The 23244-nt window shown below is 37.4% G+C and overlaps 3 protein-coding genes across 4 annotated transcripts; 2 read left to right on the top strand and 1 right to left on the bottom strand.

Moving 5' to 3' along the window:
- Positions 1-3929: 3929 nt before the first annotated feature.
- On the top strand, positions 3930-4397 carry LOC138894136 (uncharacterized). The gene has a single exon (XM_070178816.1). It carries the CDS (start codon positions 3930-3932, stop codon positions 4395-4397), a length of 468 nt encoding a protein of 155 aa, XP_070034917.1.
- Positions 4398-12563: 8166 nt separating this feature from the next.
- On the top strand, positions 12564-15173 carry LOC104107739 (mitochondrial import inner membrane translocase subunit TIM8-like). Its single transcript, XM_009616617.4, has 2 exons — positions 12564-12758; positions 14878-15173. The coding sequence occupies exons 1-2, from the start codon at positions 12711-12713 to the stop codon at positions 15064-15066; spliced, it is 237 nt and encodes a 78-aa protein (XP_009614912.1). The 5' UTR covers positions 12564-12710; the 3' UTR covers positions 15067-15173.
- Positions 15174-16267: 1094 nt separating this feature from the next.
- LOC104107740 (probable protein S-acyltransferase 7) lies at positions 16268-22336 on the bottom strand. Of its 2 annotated transcripts, XM_009616619.4 has the most exons (6): positions 22035-22336; positions 21759-21881; positions 19887-20069; positions 17893-18189; positions 17123-17356; positions 16268-16946 (listed from the first exon to the last, which is right to left on the bottom strand). In XM_009616619.4, the coding sequence occupies exons 2-6, from the start codon at positions 21855-21857 to the stop codon at positions 16434-16436; spliced, it is 1326 nt and encodes a 441-aa protein (XP_009614914.1). In that variant the 5' UTR covers positions 21858-21881; positions 22035-22336; the 3' UTR covers positions 16268-16433. The 2 variants fall into 2 exon arrangements, with proteins under 2 accessions (XP_009614914.1, XP_070033536.1); XM_070177435.1 differs by having other exon boundaries at positions 21759-22336.
- Positions 22337-23244: the final 908 nt, after the last annotated feature.

Genomic DNA, 23244 nt, shown 5'->3' with positions numbered 1-23244 from the left:
GTGATGACTTTTTCCATATCTATGGAGTAGTTTACCTTAGGATTTGACATGGTTTGGTGACTTGGTTGTTGTTTATGGATTTGACTACCATTTAATTGCTTGAATTTATTGGAGTACCTTTAATATTAGTTTTGATTTTATTCTTTATAGTGTTTAATTGAAAGCGGAACATCTTATTGAATATTATTGCAGTGTATGCCTTAATTTATTTTGGTGATTCTTTAAAGTAATCGAGAGAGCTTTTTGAGTTATGGTTTAAATTAAGATTGATAAATATTCGCTAGAAATTTCCCTTAGATCATTCCTACTAATATATTCTTGCAAGTTTCACTGCACATCATATTAGCTTATTTGAACGATTTAGGTTTAATCAAGAGAGGAACCTGAATTAGAATAATATGATAATAACCTATTGAATTCGAGAGAATCGATAGAACATTAATTGTGAAATTTAACAGTGTCAAATCCAGGAAAACATTTTTGCATCTATCATGTCATGACCCTTATTTCTCATACTGATAACAATTCAATTATGCTAGTCTCTAGTTCTTCATGATAAATTGTTATTTGCTTTACTTTTAGTAGTTAACTGCACGGGAAGCTGCTGACGTAGCTTTGGGAGATGAGGAAACTGTTAATGGGGACGGAGGATGGAGATTCAACCTGAACTAGCCTCTTGCAGAAGATGCATTCGAAAATGTAAGTCCCAAAGTAGGCAGATCATTGGGTGACTACACCAAGCCAGTCTACAACCAAGGAGTATCTAGTGTGCGACCTCCTTCGACGGCAACGAATAATGTTGAGATCAAGCAAGGGCTACTTCATAACATTCAGAACAATTGTGTCTTCTGAGGCAAACCCAACGAAGTTCCAAATACTCACTTGATGAATTTTGATGAGATTATGAATACCTTCCAGTATAACGAGGTATCGAAGATGCTATCTACTTGAGGATATTTCCTTTTTCACTGAAGGATGATGCTAAGAACTGGTTGCAGAGTTTGCCGATTTGGTCAATTCAAACTTGGGAAGACATGACAAAGAAGTTCCTTGAAAAATATTTTTCGGCTGCAAAAATAAGAAAAATTTGAATAGAGATCCACAACTTCGAGCAGAAAGATACAAAAACAGTGTTTGAAGCATAGGAAAGATTTAAGTATATTGTGAGAAGATGTCAGCATCATGGAGTCATCTTGTGGATGGAACTCCAAGATTTCTGGGATGGGCTGATACCCTCTGGCAGGAGGTATCTAAACAACGCAGTTGGAGATCCTCTTATGAAGAAAACTCCTATGAAGATTGTTGAAATTCTAAATAAATTATCTGAAGGTAAAAATCAATAGCCTGCAGATGATAACGAGAGAAGGAAAAAGGTTAGGATACATCAAGCGGATTCTAAAGCTTCTGTCCAAGCCCAACTAGACTTCATGGAAAAAGAGATTAGAAAGTTGACCTTAGCTAGGGTCCAGAACCAACCATCATCAGTTTATGATTTTTATGGAATGGGTCATCCAACGCATAAGTGTTAGGCCTCATCTACAGATGAAGTGGTAAATGCAGTGGAAGCTTTGATAGAGGCAACTACCAAAGTAGTAAAACCTTTTACTCCATGGGGCAGAGGCACCCAAAGTTTTCATGGAGTTCACCTGGTAGAAGTTTGAATGCATGTAAACAAAATAATCTCATACCCCAAGGACAAGGAGCTCCATGCTTTCAAAATCAGCAAAGGCAGCAATACCAACCTCAACAGTCTAATCAACCTAGCATGGAAGATCTAATGAAGGCCTTCATTATTAAGACAGACGAGAGACTTGAAACTCATGGCACAGCCAACCGGGAATAGGACACAGCTATCCAGAACTTAGAAAGACAGATGGGACAAATTGTTAATCTATTGTGTGGAAAGGCTCTAGGAACTCTTCTGGCTGATACCGAAAGGAATCCAAAAGAAATAATAAATGCTCAAAAATAAGTAAATAAGTCTAAACCATACACCATCTACACAACCTCATAAGATTTGGTGTCACGAAGTACATGAGCTACTAAGAATACTACATATAAGGTCTGAAATGAAATGTGACATTGTTTGATATAATGAAACAGCAATAAATGGAGCGAAGGTAACTCCGGAGTCTGTGGACGAAAAGCAGCACTACCACGAGTCTCCATAATCACCAAGTTATCCCCCTCGCTGGATGCTACTAGGATCCACACAAAAATCTGCACAAGAAATGCAGAACTGTAGTATGATTACAACCGACCCAATATACTCCTTAAGTTTCGAGCCTAACCCTGACAAGGTAGTGACAATTCTAAGACAAGACTTCACAATCTCAACAAGCTCAACATAGCTATTAACATGAAAAATAACAATCAAAGGTTTCACAATTTATTTATAGCATGGAAGATATGATACATAAAGCAACATGGCATAAATAAAGCTAGTTTTACCCCATGCTTAACCCATGGAAAATGCATATATACTCGTCACCTTGCATATATGACACTCCCAACACATAGAACACATAATAGACACAAGTACTTCTTGATTCCCTCAAATTAAGGTTAACCAAGACACTTACCTCTTTCCAGCACAATTCAATAATCCAACACAGGTTTCCCTTTAGAACAAGCCTTTAAATCACTTGTATCTAGTCAAGTATTACTAAACAAGTCAAAACAAGCTTTAGGAACTTCCCTAGTACCAAAATGATTCGCTCTTTATCATATTTGAAAGAGCTAACAAAAATTCAACCCGTGCCCATGTGGTTGAAATCCGAAATTCAAACTAAATCCCGATTACCTATTCACTCTCGAGTCCTAATATGTGATATGTTCCAAGATCCGACCTCAGATCTAAGTCTAAATATCTAAAATACAAAATCCTATATTTCTATCCAAAAACTCTATTTTTACTCTATGAAATCTTAGTTTTAGTTGTGAAAATCTCTGAAAAAGTAATGGAAAAGTAATAGGTTTTAGTAGCTAACCTATTGATGGGAGGCTAGAAGCATGAATTTTGGTCTCAATTTCACCAATTGGTGATTGCATTTCAATCGTGTTTGAGCTTAATTATGAGAAAATTATACTTATGATGTGGTTTGTGTGTTCATGACTTAAATCCGAGCCATAATGGAATATAGAGTTTCGAAGTCTGGGTAAAAGCTTCAATTGATCATCTGGGATTGTGGAAGCTTTGATAGAGGTAACTACCAAAGTAGTAAAAAATTTAACTCCATGGGGTAGAGGCACCCCGAATTTTCATAGAGTTCACCTGGTGGTAGTTTGAAGCATGGAAATAGAATAATCTCATACCCCAAGGACAAGGAGCTCCATGCTTTCAAAATTAGCAAAGCCAGCAATACCATCCTCAACAGTCTAATCAGTCTACCATGAAAGATCTAATGAAGGCCTTCATTATTAAGACAGACGAGAGACTTGAAACTCATGGCACAAACCATCCGGGAAGAGGGCACAACCATCCAAAACTTTGAAAGACAGATGAGACAAATTGCTAATCTATTGTGTGAAAGGGCTCCAAGAACTCTTCCGGCTGATACCAAAAGGAATCCAAAAGAAATAATAAATGAGGTGTCTTTAAGGAGTGACCAAGTATTGAAGGACCCCATTGCATAAAATGAAGGGTGAGTTGATTAAAAGACAAGTGGAGATTGTGGAGGAGCAGAAAAATAACGAAAACCAAGAAGGTGAAGTGAGGGTAGACCCAGAGGATGAGGAAGACTATAGCTCTGAAAAGGAAGAAAAATGAAAATTCAAATGAATGAGGAGACTGAGGAAAGTAAATATATGTCTGCTCTACCTTTCTCCCAGAAGCAAAGAAGAGAGAAGTTGGACAAACAATTTAGGCATTTTCTAGAAGTGCTCAAGCATGTGCATGTTAATCTACCTTTCATAGAGGGCTCTCACGAATGCCAGCATATGCCAAGTTCCTGAAGGAGATCTTTTCCAACAAGCAGAAAGTAGAAGAGACATCGGTTGTCAAGCTCATAGAGTATTGTAGTTCTATTCTGCAAAATAATCTCCCTCAAAAGTGTAGAGATCAATGGAGTTTCACTATACCTTGCTCTTTAGGAAGTACTAACTTTGAAAAATCTTTGTGTGATTCAGGTGCTTGTATTAATCTTATACCTTTGTCTATTTTCAGAAAATATGATAGAGAGATTAGAGTAATCAGATCTATACCTGTGTCTTTCCAGCTGGCGGATCAGACCACAATCATACCCGAAGGAATAGTGGAAGACGTGTTAGTTCGGGTGGACAAATTTGCGTTTGTTGTGGACTTTATTATGATGAATATGGAAAAGAATAAAGAGGTGCCTCTGATTTTGGGGAGACCCTTCTTGGCTATGGGCAAAGCTATATTGGATATTCAGTAAAGGCAGCTCATGCTAAGAGTGGGTGAAGAAAGAGTGGTGTTCAAGATGAAAGACGCAATAGGGGCATTAGAGATGAGTCGGCTGCATACTCTAATTTTAAGCTGGATGTCCTAAAGGAGCTAGTTGAAGATGGCAAGCAAGATAAGTGTGGGGTATGCCCGAAGAAGTTAAAAAATAAAATCTCGGCAAGGTTGTGTGCATTGGGTCGGGCACGCAAAGTGGACCCCGACATTGATTCAAACCAAGACTAGATGATTCAGGGGAGTTCCTTAACCTCTTACTTTTTATTTGTGTGTCGTGGGGACATGACACAATTTAAAGTGTGGGGGATTAAAATATGTGCATGTGTGTTTGTTTTTATTCTCCTTATCTTTGTGTGTGTTTTCGTCATTGTTTTGTCTGAGAAACAAAATTAACTTTTTCCGACGATGGATTTTCTCGACTGTCTTCTTCAGGGATTAAAGTCGAAGAAGAAAAAAAATGTCTTTTCATTTTATTTTTTTTCTTTAGATAGTGTAACAATTTTCCCTTGGTTTTTCTTTGTGTCGCGGTTCTTTTTTAAGGGTTTTGCTTGAACCGGATGTAGTTAGTTTTTCTTTTGTTAAGAATAGAGAAGTTTTGTGCTATGGTGTTAAACGGAGATGACTTGTCTTAACTCTGTTGTGCCTTGAGAGCGGTGAGTACTTTAGTTGTGATGCCTAGTCTCATTTCTTGACTCATCTATATGTGTCTTAAATTGTTTGATTTTGACTTTGCTTAACTGCTTTGACTAGAGAATCGGGATAGATCCGATCCTGAATGAGTTATGTGCCAATGTGTGTGTGAGATTATTGTTGATATTTTGTGCATCTCAGTTGTTGTCTAGAACTCTCCGCGTGTGTTTGCAAAGCGAAATAGCAATCTTGTTCAGTCTAGGATGTGATAGAGGCGTTTCTTTGTTGAGCCAAATATATACTTTTGCCCACCTAATTAATGTGCACATTAGTTAGCCACTTTGAGCTTGTAATCCTATTTTCTTTAGCAACCACACTACAAGCCTGACCCATTTGTTTAAATTGATTATCTGTTTGAACCTTTTACCTCTCTTGAGCACCTGAAATTGTTATATGCTTCTTAGAAGCTAAGCGGAGGTATGGTTGAGTTTTGAGTGGAACTGAAAAAAATAGGAGAAAGATGCATTGTTTGAAAATTTATAAGAGCCACATGTAAGGAATTGAATGAAAAAAAATATAAAGTTGCTTGAATTGAAAGAAAAAAAAGGTTTGTGTATTTATTAGAAAGAAAAAATAAATTATTTGATTCCTTGCTAGTGGTAGTTATTGTTGTACTTAAAGAAATTGGGAGCGTGATGTTATTATGTTAGGAAGGTTGGAATTTTATTCAACACAAGTGTGGGGTTTAGATTGTGAAATGTATGTATTAAAGTGCTCAAGGAGGTGTAGTCATTGTATCTAAATGTATCCTACCCATCCCATAGCCTACATTACAACCAAATTAAGTCATACTCGATTCTTGACTGAATGAGCTCAATTTAGTAGAGTATTACACTACGGGCAAGCCTATGGTACGTCATCTGTGGAACATGAATTTTATTTTGAGAGAGAGCGAATTCTTTCTATCCGAGGTCCTAATTGTTCTTGAATTTTATTATGTGTGGAACTACTCTCTATTATTTGTGTGAGGGCACATGACTTGCGAAGGAAAGGTAATGTCTTTGGCTTTTGTGTTAGAGTAAGTGAGAGGGTTTGAAAAATTATTGGTACTTTTGAGTCGAGTCTTGAGGCTAGGATGTTATGGCATGGTGCTTGGTCTGTTTTAAATATTCTTGGCATGATGAGTTAGGAGAGTTTCATATATAGGTTATCTCTCTAATGTATAGTCATATTTCTTGAGGACGAGCAATGGTTTAAGTGTGGAGTATTGATGGTAGGCTAGAAGCATGAATTGGTCTCAATTTCACCTATTTCTTATTGCATTTCAATCGTGTTTGAGGTTAATTATGTGAAATTTGTACTTGTGATGTGGTTTGTGTGTTAAGGACTTAAATCCGAGCCATAATAGAATATGTAGCTTCGAAGTCTGAGTAAAAGCTTCAAATGATCATCTGGGATCGTATCTGGGGCTCGTGGACTGGCATTGCATATGAAAGTTGAAAGAAAGCACAAAAGCCAGAGCAAAATGAGTTCGTCAAAAGTTCGAGAAGTTCAGACTTGGAGTTTTTGGGTCTGACAAGAAAATACACTAATGCAATACAGGGTGCGTAGCAAGGTGCGACGCATTAGTAAAAATATTTGTCAAACAAGCAAAGTTCAGAGAGTTTACACCCGAGCAAAATACACTAATACGACGCAGGACGCGTAGCACTGTGCAACGCAGGAAGTGTAAGAAGTTTTCCAGAGTTTTCCCACTTCGGCTCAAAGAGGGTAGTTTGGTCCAGGCACGTTCCGACTTGGTATAAATACATTAGAAACACGTTTTTTAGAGCACTTTTGACCTTGGGAGATTTTGGAGAGCATTGAAGGCTTCAAGCACAAGATTTCATCTTCCTTCTACCAACTCAATACACGAGTTTGGATTATAGGTTGAATTAATATTTTCTTATTCTTTAACTCTACTTGTGATGACTTTCTCCATATCGATGGAGTAGTTTACCTTAGGGTTTGACACGATTTGGTGACTTAGTTGTTTTTTATAGTTTTGACTACTATTTAATTAATTGAATTTATTGGAGGAGCTTTAATATTAGTTATGATTTTATTCTTTATAGTGTTTAATTGAAAGAGGAATATCTTATTGAATGTTATTGCAGCGCATGCCTTAGTTTATTTTAGTGATTCTTTGAAGTAATCGAGAGAGCTTTTTGAGTTACCGTTTAAATTAAGATTGAGAAATATTCGCGAGAAGTTTCTCTTAGATCATTCCTACCAATATATTCTTTCAAGTTTCACTGCACTTCATATTAGCTTATTTAACGGTTTAGGTTTAATCGAGAGAGGAACCCGAATCGGAATAATAGGATAATAACTTGTTGAATTCGTGAGAATCAATAGAACATTAAGAGTGAAATTTAACATTGTCAAATCTAGGATAACATTCTTGCACATATTATGTCATGACCCTTACTTCTCACACTGATAACAATCCAATTCTGCTAATCTCTAGTTCTTCGTGACCAATTGTTATTTGCTTTTCTTTTAGTAGGTAACTATAGTTCAAAATCATTCCCAATCAAGGTGTTAATCATCATGGATATAATTTAACTACAAATTACTTGAACATTGTTTAGTCCAATCACTGTGGAGACAATAACTTTCTAAACTATCTTCGACGTAGCACGAGCTTAATTTTATAGTATGTTTTGTGCTCGTCACCCATAAAGTTGGGAAGACATTTCTCTCCAAAATCGCCTCTATGTTGAGTCTATGCCTCAAACATGGAATAAAATGAGCTAAATCCTGAAACCCTCATTTTTACCCAACTGCAAGTATCGTAATTGCGAACTCTTGTTCACAATTGAGATGTTCCCAAAAGCGAATAACTAATCGAAAATGCGAACCATCACTTGAGCCTCAGATCTCGCAATTGCGACACAAGTATCGCAATTGCGGGAGTCAGTAATGCGACATAAACTTCGCAAATGCGAAGAATGGTACATCGCAAATGCGAACTGAGCTTCGCAAATGCAAATCTGCTCAACTCCCCCAGTATCGCAAATGTGATGCTCGTATTTGCAAATAGACCATCATAATTGCGATATCTGCAGCACCAGAGCACTCAGTTTTTACCAAATCAGTCCATATCCCATCTAAAACTCACCCGAGCCTCTCGGTCTCTAACCCAATCACCCACACAAGTACAGTAACATCCTAACCACACATGTCTACAATCAAGAATCAAGCATCAAAACTCAAAGATTTCAAAGTTCATAACTTCAAATTTTAAATTTTCACAATAAGCGCCGAAACAGCCTCGATTCACCCGGAACCCCAAGCACACATGTGTACTGTCCAAAATAATCAGACGAACCTACCAGAATCGTCCAAACACCAATCATACGAACCTACTAGAATCGTCAACACGGATCATGCATGCAAGTAATAAATCATCAAATGAGGCGATGTAAGGTCTCAATCACGAAATGGGAAGCTAGAACTGAAAATGACCTATCAGATCGTTACATTCTCCACCTCTAAAGGAAACTTTCATCTTTGAAGGGACATAGAAATGGAACTAAACTGGTAAAAAAGTGTGGGTATCCACTCTTCATATCAAACTCGGACTCCCAAGTAGCCTCCTCAATTGGCTAACCTTTCCAAAGTACTTTTACAGAAGAAATATCCTTAGATATCAACTTTTGAACATGTCGATCTAGAATGGTTACCGGCTCTTCGTCATAAGTCAAATCCCCATCAAACTACATTGTGCTGAAGTCCAATACATGCGACTTATTTTCATGATATTGTCGGAGCATAAAAATATGAAATACCGGATGTACCCCTGCTAGGCTGGGAGGTAATTCAAGCCTATAAGAAATCTCCCCAACTCTCTCTAAGATCTCAAATGAGCCAATAAATCTCGGGCTCAACTTGCCCTTCTTCCCAAATCTCATCACGCTCTTTATAAGCGAAACTCGGAGAAGAGCCTTCTCACCATCCATGAAAGCCATATCACGAACCTTCCTATCAGCATAACTCTTTTGTCTGGACTGTGCTATATAATGCCTCTCCTGAAATAATTTTACCTTCTCCAAAGCATCACGAACTAAATATGTGCCCAACAATCTAACCTCACCAGGATCAAACCAAGCAACCGAAGAACGATATCGTCTTCCATATAAGGCCTCATACGGAGCCATATGGATGCTCGACTGGTAGTTGACGTTGTATGCAGATTCTGCTAATGGGAGAAATTGATCCCACTGGCCTCCGAAATCAATAACTTAGGCCCTCAACATATCCTCCAAAATCTGAATGGTTTGCTCCGAGTGTCTGTCTGTTTGAGGATGAAATGCAATACTCAACTCAACCTGTGTGCCCAACTCATACTGAATAGCTCTCTAAAAGTGTGAAGTGAACTGCACGCCACGACCTGAAATTATAAAAATGGGCACACCATGTAGGTGAATAATCTCCCTAATATAGATCTGAGGTAGCCTCTCTGAAATGTAGGTAGTCATCACCGGAATGAAACTTTCGGACTTGGTCAACTGGTCCACAAAGACCCAAACAACATCATACTTCCTCAAAGTTCATGGTAAGCCTGCTACAAAATCCATAGTGATGTGCTCCCACTTCTACTTTGGTACCAACTTTTGAGTCAAACCACCTGGTTTCTAATGTTCATACTTCACATGCTGACAATTAAAACATCGAGAGACATGTCCAACAATCTCTTTCTTTATCTTCCACCACCAATAATGCTGCTTCAAGTCATGATACATCTTCGTGACACATGGGTGAATAGAATTATGTGAGCTACGAGCCTTCTCAAGGATCAACTCTCTCAAACCATCAACATCTAGAATACAAATCCGACCATGAAGCTGCATAACACCATCATCCCCAATCATGCCCTTCTTAGCACCACCGTGCTGCACCATGTCTTTCATTACCAACAAGTGAAGATCATCAAATTGGCGAGCCTTGATTCGCTCTAATAAAGACGACTACGCCACAACATAAGCAATAACCCTACTAGGCTCCGAAATATCCAACCTCACGAATTTGTTAGTCAGGCCTGAACATCCATAGCCAATGGCCACTCTACTACTGGTATAAATGCCAAACTGCCCATGCTCTCTGCCTTCCTACTCAAGGCGTTGGCCACCACATTAGCCTTCTTCGGATGATATAATATACTAATATCATAGTCCTTCAACAACTTTAACCATCTCCCCTGCCTCAAGTTCAGATCCTTTTGCTTGAATAGATGCTGGAGACTCTGATGATCGATGTAAATCTCACATGACATGCCTTATAAGTAGTGCCTCAAAATCTTGAGCGCGTGCACAATAGCTGCCAACTCCAAATAATGCAAAAGATAGCTCTTCTCATGGAACTTCAACTAACGAGATGTGTAGGCAATCACCCCACCGTCTTGCATCAATATTGTGGCACGCCCAATACGTGAAGCATCATAATACATAGTATAACGCCCCAAACCTGTGGGAAACACCAACATCGGGGCTATAGTCAAAGAAGTCGTGAGCTTCTAAAAGCTCTCCTCACAAAGTCAACCTGGTTGCGACAGATGAAAATCCTTTCACAAAACGGTGATAGTAGCCCGCCAAACCCAAGAAGCTTCAAATCTCTGTAGTTGAACTAGGTCTAGGCCAATTCTGAACTACTTCAATCTTCTTAGGATCTACCTTGATACCATCAGGAGATACAACATGACCTAAGAAGGCAGTTGATCCCAACCAGAACTCACACTTCGAAAGCTTGGCATAAAGCTAATGATCCTTCAAAGTCTGAAGTGCAATCCATAGGTGTTGCTCATGATCTTCTCTACTACGGGAGTAAACTAGAATATTATCAATAAACACAATCACAAAGGAATCCAAATAAGGCTTTAACACTCGATTCATCAAATCCATGAAGGCTGCTGGAGCATTAGCCAAATCAAATGACATCACCAAGAGCTCACAATGACCATAGCGAGTCCTAAAAGTTGTCGTAGGGAAATCTGATACCCTAATCTTCACCTAATGGTAGCCATATCTCAAATAAATCTTGGAAAATACTTTGGCACCCTAAAGCTGGTCAAACAGATCATCAATCCTACGCAACGAATACTTGTTCTTGATTGTAACCTTGTTCAACTGCCAATAGTCAATGCACATCCTCATCGATCCGTCCTTTTTTACAAACAACACTGGTGCACCCCAAGGTGAAACAGTCGGCCTAATGAATCCTTTATCAAGCAAATCCTGCAACTAATCCTTCAATTCCTTATACTCGATTGGAGCCATACGGTACGGTGGGATAGAAATGGGCTGAGTGCCTGGGACCAAGTTAATGTAAAAGTCGATATCCTTATCCGGTAGCATGCCCAGTAAATCTACAGGAAATACCTCTAGGAACTCCCTCACAACCGGCACTGAATCCATAGAAGGAACCTTCGCACTAGAAAGTTAGAGCCTTCAAAAATGAAACCACCCTACTAATAGAATGGCCGAGGGTCCCTCTCCACTCTAATCTAGGAAGCCCCGACATGACTAAAGTAACAGTCTTGGCATGACAAACCAAAATAGCGTGATATAGGGACAACCAATCCATACCAAGAATGACCTTAAAATCCACCATATTCAACAATAAGAGATCAATTATAGTATCAAAACCATTAATAATGATGACCTTAAAATCCATCATATCGCAATTGTAATGTTCGCAAAAGCGAACAGCTTATCGCAAATATGAACCAGCCCCTGGGCCTCAGATCTCGCAATTGCGACAGAAGTATCGCAATTGTGGCAGTCGTAAATGCGACAGAAACTTCGCAAATGTGAAGGATGGCATATCGCAAATGCGAACTGAGCTTCGCAAATATGCGAAGCTGCCCCAAATCCCCATAATATCGCAAATGCGAGCATCTCTCGCAAATATGGTTCTCGCATTTGCGAACAAACCATCACAATTGCGATGTCTACAGCACCAGCACACTCAATTCTTACCAAATCAATTCGGAACCCATCCGAAACTCACGTGAATCCTTGGGGCTCCAATCCAAACATCCACACAAGTATAATAACATCTTACGACCTCGCTCGTAAGTTCAAAACGTCAAAATAACATCTACAATCAAGAATCAAGCATCAAAACTCAAGCATTTCAAAGTTCATAACTTCAAATTTTAACTTTTCACAATAATCGCTGAAACGGCCTCGGGTCACCCGAGACCCCAATCAAACATCAGTACAGGTCTAAAAGCATCATACAAACCTACCGAAATTGTACAAACATCAATCTGAGGTTGTTTACCAACAATATTGATCGTGATCAACTCTAACTATTTTGAAGTTCAAAAATCAATTTTTCTTTAAAAAATCACATTTAAACCTTCCGAAAATCAACACGGACCATGCAAACAAGTCAAAAATCATCAAATAAGACAATGTAAGGTTTCAAAGCATGAAATGAAAAGTTAGAACTCAAGACGACCGGACATAAGTAACTTATGGGCCAATCCAACACAACTACACAGCTGTCTAATTATAGTTCATCTTAATATAATCCGACTCAATCGGCATAGGGTTTTGCATAGGGTTTTTCAAGTCAATAAATTTTCCTTCAAGTCAATTTTGGAAAAGTTTCCATGGATCCTTCAGCTCTTCAGTCCCCAGAATTACAGCAACTTCTCGAAGTGAGTTGTTCAGATTTACTAATCCATTCAGCTTTGTGCTCAATTTCATGAGTATTTGTATATTGATTTTTTTCTTCCTGTGATGTTGGAGTTTTAGCTAATTTTCATTGGCATATATATATTCTGTGTTAGCGGGTGTGTGTAGGACTGATGCTTAATTCTGAGTTTGTTTTTGTTAATTTTTTTATGCTTTTCCTGATTGCTGTTATTCTAGGTATTTAGTGTTGAGGTCTTTATTCTACTTGGTTATAGGAGAGGAATTGTCTACTTTATTAATATTGGTCTAAAGTAAGTTAGGTCACTTTCAGAAGGAAACTAATCTTGATAAATTTTATAGTATTAAGGATTTGAATCTGCTCTTGATTTTGCTTATAGAGGTTACACAGATACCCTTTTTTGTTATTTTCATTTTTCTGGTAGAAGCTAATTATGCGACTTTGTTTTATCTGTTTTTTCTCACGCTTTGAGATTCTTTCTTGGAGCTTTAAATGGTATTCCATTGTGTTCTAGACGATGCTTGAGCTGCTTTTTTTCTTTTTTATAACTGTGGTGTCCGGGCCAGCTTGCGCGCACCTCGACTAATACAGGCATACCTGCTACCTTCCACCAGCATCAGGAACAAGTAGCTTTGTCCACCAAAGCTTAGGCAGATAGGGAGAAATCACCTAGTGTTTTGCCTCCACTAGTATTTGAACCTGAGATGTCATGGTTCTCAACCCACTTCATTAACTATTAGGCCACACCCTTGGGTGCGATACTTGAGCTGCTTTTAATCAAATAGTTTAGAAAATATTGAGTGTCGTTCTTGTTTCTTTTGTTCTTTTGAATTTTATAACTCTAAAGTTGAAAATGTGGGGGTAGCTTTGGTTAGTGTGGTGTTATTAACTCACATGAGTCTTTCTTTCTGAAACGTTTTTATACTGACAAGATAACTGAAAACTAATTTGGAGATTATTACTGTTAAAGCAAGATACTATGGATAAAACGATCACAAGAAATTTAAAATGGTACATTTCTGTGAATAATACAGTAATTCTTTCTATAAAAATTAGATATTGATCTGGTTAGTTGAGAAATTGGTTCCTTCGTTTTGCTCTTTGGCTTAGATTCCTGAAGTCCTACTTTTGCGAGATAGAAGATAAGGCACTAGAAAATGAGCAATCCCTAGTAACCTCTAACCCGAGGTGGTATTATAAAATAAGCATCTATCTGAGGGGAAAGTTGAATCAGTACATAGGCTTAAATACTGATCTTTATATTTTGTGGCATTTTGGTGTAGGATGCAAAATGTTTATGATTATGACACCTTACTTGTATTTCTTAGTTCACTTCATTTATAAAGGGGCACTAACTTTTGCTTGTACATATTCCTGCACCTTGTTGGTGTGCTTTTGTGGAATAAAATTCTTACTTACTGATCATAAAAAAAAGCATTTACTGTAAGAACATAAAAAAGGATACTTATGTAAGTCCATTGATCTTACTCTAGCTGCATGAAAATCTTATTTGCTAGTTAGTTTTGTTCGTGGGATGACAGATTATATCCTAATTCCCGTGCAATCCATCTTCACCAGGAAGTCTTGGTGAAAGTCATTTACAAGGAATGTGTGAAAACAATCTTGGAATGATATGTATTTTAGTAAGTTGATCTTAACTCATTATTTTTGGATTTTACTTTAGTGATTAATGAATTAGTATCTTTAATTTTTGTTTCACTAAAATCTTTAAACTTGTTTAACAGTACAACATGAAGTTTACTCTATGCTGCCTGTTGGACACAACACACAAATGAAACAGGATATTCTTTTGATTGTTAAAACAGGATTCTTAGTCAAGTTTTGCCTGATGATTAATTTATGTTTTTTCCTTTGAATATCAGTTTATTAGTAACTTCTCTAGCTAGTTGTCAACCATTCCCTGCCTCTTCATAACGATACATATTTGTGACTTGTGAGGCTTGTTCTGATCTTGTTCACTGCCTTTTCCTCTTTCGCCATATGAGGCTAAGAGCTCCAGAGTGATTTATAGAACATCAGTCAACTGTTGTGTTTTGCTTTTCTGATTGCCCTATATGTGTTCATGTCACTAATATTAGCTCCTGAATCCTTAATTTCTACAGCAAGAGAAGGAAAGGGCTATGATGACTGAAATGGTTGGAAAGCTTACAAGTGCTTGCTGGGACAAATGCATCACTGGAACTCCCGGAAGCAAGTTCAGCTCCAGCGAATCTTATTGTCTAACCAACTGTGCACAACGCTACATAGATATGAGCCTCATTATTGTCAAACGCTTTCGGAACATGCAGTGAAGAGCGATTAGCTTCATATTTTGCTTACTTTTCCATTCCCACATACTTACAGTTGTCACTAGCAGTACTTTTCTGGTGCAATTTTATTGATGTTTCTTGTTGGTTAATCTACTAGCTGCAGGATGCTATCTCTAATTTTATTTACTAATGGTGTCTCACAATCGTTAGGGCAGGAGGATAGTTGTCACTTGTCATGTAAGGATATCGTTACATATCGATATTGGGACCCCTCCGTTAAAAACTCTGTTTTGGCTGTGCCAATAATGTTTATCCTGGATTTAGAGCGATAAAGATGGACGGTTTGAAGCATCCACATCCTTTGAAATGCATGGACGGTTTAAGTACAGTAAAAGACCAATTGCCCACTTTTATATATTACTGTATGTATGTTACAAAAAAATTCCCTGAAACTGAGTAGAGCAGGACGATTAGTAAATTCAAAAGATTTGTATGGTCAACCAGTTTGGGATTTTGAAGTGTAGATTCATAAATTGACTCATGATGATTTTTGCATGAAAGGTCCAAAATGTCTATAGAAGAAAAATTTGAAGTGCATCACATCAGATCTCTAATCGAATTGACATACTGCTGTATGAGCATTCGTGCAAAATTGCTAGGTTTTATCAAAGTTCTTAATATTTATTAAAAGTTAAAAAAAAAAAAAAATCCTATTTTCGACTTTTGTTCCTCTGAGTATAACCCAAAAGATAATAAACCCCATAATCCTGTCCATCAACAAACAAGTCTTGCTAATGGAGGGCACTCAGGGAAAATGGATGACGTAAATGACACTTCCTTTTTTTTTCTCCTTCCTAATATTGACTTCTGATTAAAGACAAATGTTTATACTAGCCTTTGAATATTCTCTTTCGTTATTTTGTTTCATTTTCATCCTTGCAAAACTAACATGTGTTTCTCTAGAAGACGACTTTGCAAATCAAAGAAGTGCGTACATCTTGAGAAAAATGGTGGTAGCTGGAGTGGACCATAGATTCCAGTCTGTAACAACTAAAGGTAATTACCAAGAAGTGAAGAGAGGGATGAAGTAGAAATAAAAGTTGAATCTTCACGAGTCACGATAATATATCATATATAAGAGTGGTAAGACATTTCTTTTTTTTTTTTTTTTTTTTTGTGGGGGGGGGGGGGGGGGGGGGGTCTTTGCAGATTAAGCACATATTTCAACTTTATCGCAAAAAGATTAAACACATTTCAAAGAACTTTCAAAAAAAAATAAATAGAATTATACACACAACAGCACACCTCAAGGATAATCAGATCCCATCCATTGATTCTATCATCCTCTGGCTTAAGATCTCTATTTGTCAGTTTTTCTACAATAATTTAAACAGCATCCAGATCAGCTACTATTGCTGGTAGTCAGTCCGGTAAGCACTATCACTGACAGTAGTCCGATTAGACTCTCCAATTTCAGATGCCATGGCAATTACATCAGGTGGTATGTTCAAAGTTCCACTTCTTCTTCCCCAACTAGAGCGTCTGGGATGTAGGATACTACGCCCCTCAGCCAAGGTGGAGTTGCTTAGCTCTGGGGATGCAGCCGAGAGCTCTTCATCCTTATCTAACTGACTATCATTTCTAGGCTGTCCTTCAAAATCACCACTTCCTCTTGCAATCTCACGCCAAGCTGGTTTCCTTCCCATTTCTAAGTCGCTCATAGTTTTCTCCAAGTTCGGGCTAACAAAACCACCAGCCACTTCACGAGCTGGTATCTCGGGTTCTTTCTGTACTTTGGCCCTGAATCTATTCATGGAAGGAGAAATACTGGTGCAGAATATCTCTAAGAAGTTACGGAGTACACCTTTGTCAAAGGGATTGATCCGCCGATCATATCGATATCTAAAGTTCTCATATGTCGACTGCAAGCACATAGAAGAGTCAAGTATCAAAAACAAGTACTTTAATCCTAGAAATTGAAGGCCTTCACGAGTTCGAATCATTTATAGAACTGAAGCAGGAAAACTTTTTGGATACGAAAAAAGAAAAAGAAGGGAAAACAACTGAAATGCCCCAGCTGTGAAGACGAATATATTACCTGGTTTGTGCCGATAAGATAAAGATGGAAGACAGTCAGGCCACCAACAAACCAGACTGATATGAATGTATAAATGATTAACACAATGGAGGCCGGAGTCTTGGCCATTGCTTTCCAGACTGTGGTCTGCTCACCATCCATGATCCTTCTAATATAGACCCAGCAGAAGCCATGAACGTATAAGCAAAGAAGAGTTGTTGAGAAGACAAACATGAAGAAGAAACGGTAATTCCTCTGCACCACCAAACAGAACATTGTTCAAATTTGAAGCTAAAGCATTAAAGTGAGAAATTTTCAATGAAGGCAATAACAAAAGAAGAATCTTTGCTGTCAGACTAGCAAAACAGTTTCCACGGTAATCTAGAAAAACAAGTTCTAACAATTTATTTCCACAACTTTAAGACAAGATGTCCTTATCACAACAAGGAAGACGGCCAAGATGTGCTAACTGGATTAAGTGAAGAGAAGATGCGCAGAAACATTGCAATCAGAAAACGTTTTATATAAGAAATTTTGTTAAAATAACGAATAAAAACAAGAGCCATCCCCACCCGATTTACTCATTCTGTAATCTCAAATATTTAGCAGATAACCAGTTCTAAGTTAATACACTTGATCATTGCAAGGCTTGCTGGAAAAGAAAAATATCAAGTACATTTTTTGGTAAATACAACAATAACAGTCATGCTTTTCAAGAGGAAAATAAAACTGGAAAAGAATGAACATATCGTAGGGTCCAAGAGAAAAGTGACTAGGATAAAAGTGCTCACCAATCCAATACATTGCCCTACCCAGGGACAGTGATGGTCAAAACGTTCCACACAGTTATTGCAAATTGAACAGTGAGAACAGCGTGGAGGCCTATACAGCATGCAGGTATCACAATATTTAACTTTTACAGTTATTCCATTGACATTCACTTCCTTGATGCGGGGCAAACGTAATTGTGGAGTTTGACCAGGTCCAGCTTGGGCACTTCCTTCAAAGTTTTCTGGCTCCGGAGGATGAGGATTGCGAGGAATTATACCAGGATCTCTTCCAGATGTTAGTAGAAGAAGGACTAAGACCTTTAGGAAAAAAAAAAACCTATATTACATTCTACTTTGACTCATGAATCATATTCCCTCTTGGCCATAGAATAAATTAATAAAACAGATCAGGAGACAACCCATTTAGTAGTTCCTTTCTGTTACGGAAATTAGCAAGAAACATCAGAAATCATTTTCGTACTAAGAATTCAGAAGTTCATCTACTTCAATATGATACTCGAGGAAAAAAAAAGGAAACAGGCCATCCACGTTCATGTGACACCAGGAAATGATCATAAAACTGCAAAAGAAAATCCCTAGTGCAGTAAATAATAAGGAACATCGAAACTTCCATCACGAAACCACACAACATCAGATGTTTGTGGTCCTCCACCCCCCACCCCCCACCAGATTTTCATCACTACCATCTGTATGCTGTGGTTAGACATCTCTATTCTTTGCAGAAAGCTTATATATTCCTTATAGCTAAGCAATAGAACGTCAGTATGATAAAATTACTGAAGTCCCCCGACACAGTAAAGAGGAAAGGGAGAAACACAGGAATTATCCAGTAAATGGAAACTCTTCAAGTACAGAAGGCAAGAAAGTATCTGGCAAAAAATCTGTCTTAATTTTATTATTCTCTTGAGAATTGATGAAACCTGCATGCTTTCTATGCACAGACTTCCACTTTTTCTTAAATAGACAGCAGCATGTTTCCTTGTTATTGCCATTAGTTAGTGTCCCTTCTTTGCTCAGTAGATTTTAAAATGTTGATGATCCAGAGTACTTTATCAGAAAAAAAAATGATCCAGACTACATTGGTGTCTAGTAATTTATGAAACAATATTCATCCCCGTTTAATTGCAGAAATTCATTTTATTCAACTGGAGAAAATGGCAGAAGATGGGACTGAATTGAATCCACTTCAAAATATAATCTGCGTTGTCTATCCAAAATATCTCCAGCCTCTTGTCTAACCAAGCACGACTGACCATTTTATATTTTTGACATAATTATCCATGCAATCCATATTTATTATAAGTATGCATTCAATCCATATTGCCTACATTAAAAAGAATTAATACAACTAGAAAAAGATGTGGTCTTACAAGGAGAATTCCTGTTAAAAAGAACCCATGCACTAATGGAGTAGCTAGGAAAGGCTTAGGTTGGTTGAGCAATAGATTGTCAGACTAAGCCAATCGCCAAAGGCATCTAAACAGACTGGAACTAGCATGTAGTCTTTTTGAGAAATAAGTCATTAAGCATGCTCCAGTTTTAGAAGCTAAAGAGATTAGGCTGGTCAAAGAAACCAACTCCCTGACAGTTTCACTTTTGATGAAACTGTGGATTTACAATAGTAATCAAGATACAAAGTTACGCAATGGCAGAAGATCTCTTGCATTTAGATCACAATTAGTGAATCATAACACGGTCTTTTTGACAAATTGTCAACATTTACAATTATTGTGCAAACTAAACTTGTTATCACTCATGAATCACTGGACTTAATTTAAAATCCTATGCCCAATTGAATGCAAATGCAAAGCAGGAAAAGAAACAGCTAAAGCAAATGAAACTAGTGGCAAAAACCATTATCCGAAAATGGACAAAAGGCAGAATGCTTGCTTTAATTCCCACCAACTAAGATGGTCAACGTAACCATATAATGTTACAGGTATATAAAGATTTTGGAATCATGTTTTCAGAGGAAACAGAATATAAGAACTTACATATAGTGTAAAAATGACCGCCACGACCATGATAGACCACCCCCAATGACCAGCAAAGTCATCCACAATTTTCCTTGCAACAAAGACGCAAAACACAGCAACTGGGGCAACTATAAGGAAGATAGTCATAAAGAGTGACCTCACGTCAGGCCCAAATATAAACCTTCCTTGAAGACAAAATTTCTGCACAATCAAGAGGCAATACTTAGAACTGAGGAAGAGTAGCAAAATCATGAGATATGCTATTTAAGACAAACAGGAATACAGAAAACTGTCAAAATTTTGACAACAAACAACAATATAGCTGATTGGGATAACACGCCAGGAATACTTGCTGCTCTTTATGGCAAAAGGCAAAGAGTAAAGTTCTTTAGTAGCAATACATCACAATCTCATCCACACACAATTAAGTCCGTGAGAAACACAAGAGAAAGTAAACTAAGATAAAATTGAATTGTGATGATTGCTTCAATATAACAGCAACCAGAATATTGAGTCATTTCACGCTTTTGTCTGGTCTTAATTAGTATATAAGTGTTTTTTTTCTTTGTCTTTCTTTCTGATCTTATAGTTTTATCTAGAGTTTCAACTTAAGGTATTTGTGTATTACTGTTTTAATCTGATTTGTCACATTTTGCAAGAAATTCTGGAAATAGATAGTATATTACCATTTTTTGGGTAGCTTATGGTTCTTTTTCATTTTATTTCCTTTTATAAGTTGAGGTAGCTTATGGTTCTGGACCCTTAAGGTAAATAGATTTTGTTTAGGAGTAGTTATTCTGGATGAGGAAAGGATTTCGGGTTCTATAAATACTATCTTTGTGTTTCTTTTTGATTTTGAGAGTAGAAAGTACAGAATTTTGAAGCAGTTCCGCTTTTCCTGAGTGTTCATATTTACTTCTCATCCCCAGAGAGATACCTAAGGTTACTGGAGCAATTCTTACAATTTTTCTTTCCTCAATTGTGATTTCTCCAGCTCCAAAACCTCAAATTGTAGTAGTGCTACAGAATTTTGAAGCAGTTCCGCTTTTCCTGAGTGTTCGTATTTACTTCTCATCCCCAGAGAGATACCTAAGGTTACTGGAGCAATTCTTACAACTTTTCTTTCCTCAATTGTGATTTCTCCAGCTCCGAAACCTCAAATTGTAGTAGTGCTATTTTCTATACAGTGTTATTCAGGTAAGCTTATGCCCACTTCAACTATTCCATCAAGTACCTGATACCTCCACTAGCAGAACGAGAATAATCACCTGATATTTTTGTCTCTACTGGAATTTGAACCGTAGTCTCCCCAGGTTCTCATCCAACCTCATTGACCGTTACGTCACATCTTTGGGTGCAACCTCAACCAGATACTGAACAATTACCTACACCGAATCCTTTTTCATTCAATAATTTCCTACCCTTTTCTCTATTAATGCACAACCTAGCAAGATCACTTTCCCATCTTATAATGATTCTGAGAGCATAATATAATTAGCATTCCATTTTTAAGTTTCTTATTTCCATTTCTCAATTCACTCAAACAGACTCTTATCTCTGATCCAAACGGCATCAAACTTTTTTCCAAAAGCTAAAATCTACTACGTGTCAGAAAACTAATTCCAAAATATCGACTATGAATGACTAATTCAACAGCCAAAAGTTCAAATAATCTGAAAAGGAGGCAATAATGAAATCAATAGTATTGTAGATTTCAATTATCTCAAGCAGTTCAAGATCAAAATAATAAATCGATTCCAATCAATCCAACTCCTACAGAAAATGGAGAAAAATTCATGCAGAAAAATACAACATCATACTATAAAAACATTATAAAACCTAAAATATGCTTAAAGTACGAGGAGCTGAGGAAAATAATAGAGTAATTACGTTGCTGCCTTTCCAGGTCTGATAAGCCCGGAGAACCGTCGTACTTTCGACGGCGCCACCGTCGGAACCCGAACTCCTCGGCGGAGCGACTCCATTCATGTTTTTTCTCTCTGTACGAAATCTCTTAGAGAAAAATTAGGAAGAAAAATGAAGAAATCAGTACAAGTTGAATTAGGAAAAGGTCAATGAAACGAAAGAAGAAAGGAAAAGAAAAAAAGGCGGCTTTTTATTTGTTTATTTTTTTCTCTAACTTTTATTACTACTCCTATTTATTACTTCTCCAGTATTTCTTCTATTTTAGGCTTTTTGCTTTGACTGAAAAACTGGCAATAATGTGACTGCGTCAGCCACGAGGGAATGTGGCGTCAGATCACGGTGACGGCGACACTTCTACCGGTGGTATAATGAGGGGAGTGAATTCTATACAGCTAAGGCCAAATGGACGGCGGCGGCGTTAACGGAAAGTGAGAGATTTAAATGGGATCCAAGTTGGATTTAGATTAAAAAGTGGAGGGGGTGAGTGGCAATTGAAATGATTGAAGACAAGTATTTTGGAATGTGGAACAGTGGGAATAGGGGACAAATAATGGAATTACTTCTTTTCTCTCTGAAATTTCCAAACTTTATGACTGGTTAGGCAATTGGGAAAGAGAAATGTTCAAAAATAAGATCAATGTTATAAAATAAAGACCGTAAAGTAAATAAATTAAAGACAAGAATAGAGGAAGATTGATATTTTTATTCAACTTCAAACTGATGTAAATAATGAATTGAATTCTCCTCTATTTATAGAAGAAAGGAAGTTGTTGTGTAAGATGCTACTGCAAGCTGCTGTGTAAGCTGTTTGTAAGATGCTACTGCAAGTTGCTGTGTAAGCTGCTTGTAAGTTGCTACTCTAAGCTGTTGTGTAAGCTGCTTGTAAGTTGCTACTGTACCAGATATAGATAATCTTCTACCAGGGGTAATATTTATCCATAACGGAGTACCGAAAGGATAAGCTTCTTCATATTTACGGCGAAATCCCATATGGATAAGCTTCTTCAGGAAGCTTATTTACAACAAAGTAATAAATGAACATCCATAATATAATATATTTATAACACTCCCCATTGGATGTTCATTAAAAGATATTGTACTTCGTTAAAACCTTACTAGAAAAAACCCAACGGAAAAAATCCTAGTGAAGGAAAAAGAGTACACATATTTAGTAATACGCAATTCTAGCTGCCTCATTAAAAATCTTACAAGAAAAACCCCATGGGAAAAACCTTCGTAAGAAAAAAAGAGTACAACGCATATTTCACTCCCCCTGATGAAAACATTGTTCCAAATATTTGAGTCTCCGCATTCCAATCTTGTATATCATCTTCTCAAAAGTTGAAGTTGGCAAAGTGAACAAATTTGCTGGATTGTCACTTGAACAGATTTGTTGCACATCGATGTCACCATTTTTCTGAAGATCATGTGTGTAGAATAATTTTGGTGA

The sequence above is a fragment of the Nicotiana tomentosiformis genome, chromosome 6, assembly GCF_000390325.3.
Source record: "Nicotiana tomentosiformis chromosome 6, ASM39032v3, whole genome shotgun sequence".
Taxonomy (NCBI): Eukaryota; Viridiplantae; Streptophyta; class Magnoliopsida; order Solanales; family Solanaceae; genus Nicotiana; species Nicotiana tomentosiformis.
The sequence above is the reverse complement of the archived record's forward strand: the minus strand, read 5'-3'. Positions and strand labels throughout refer to the sequence as shown.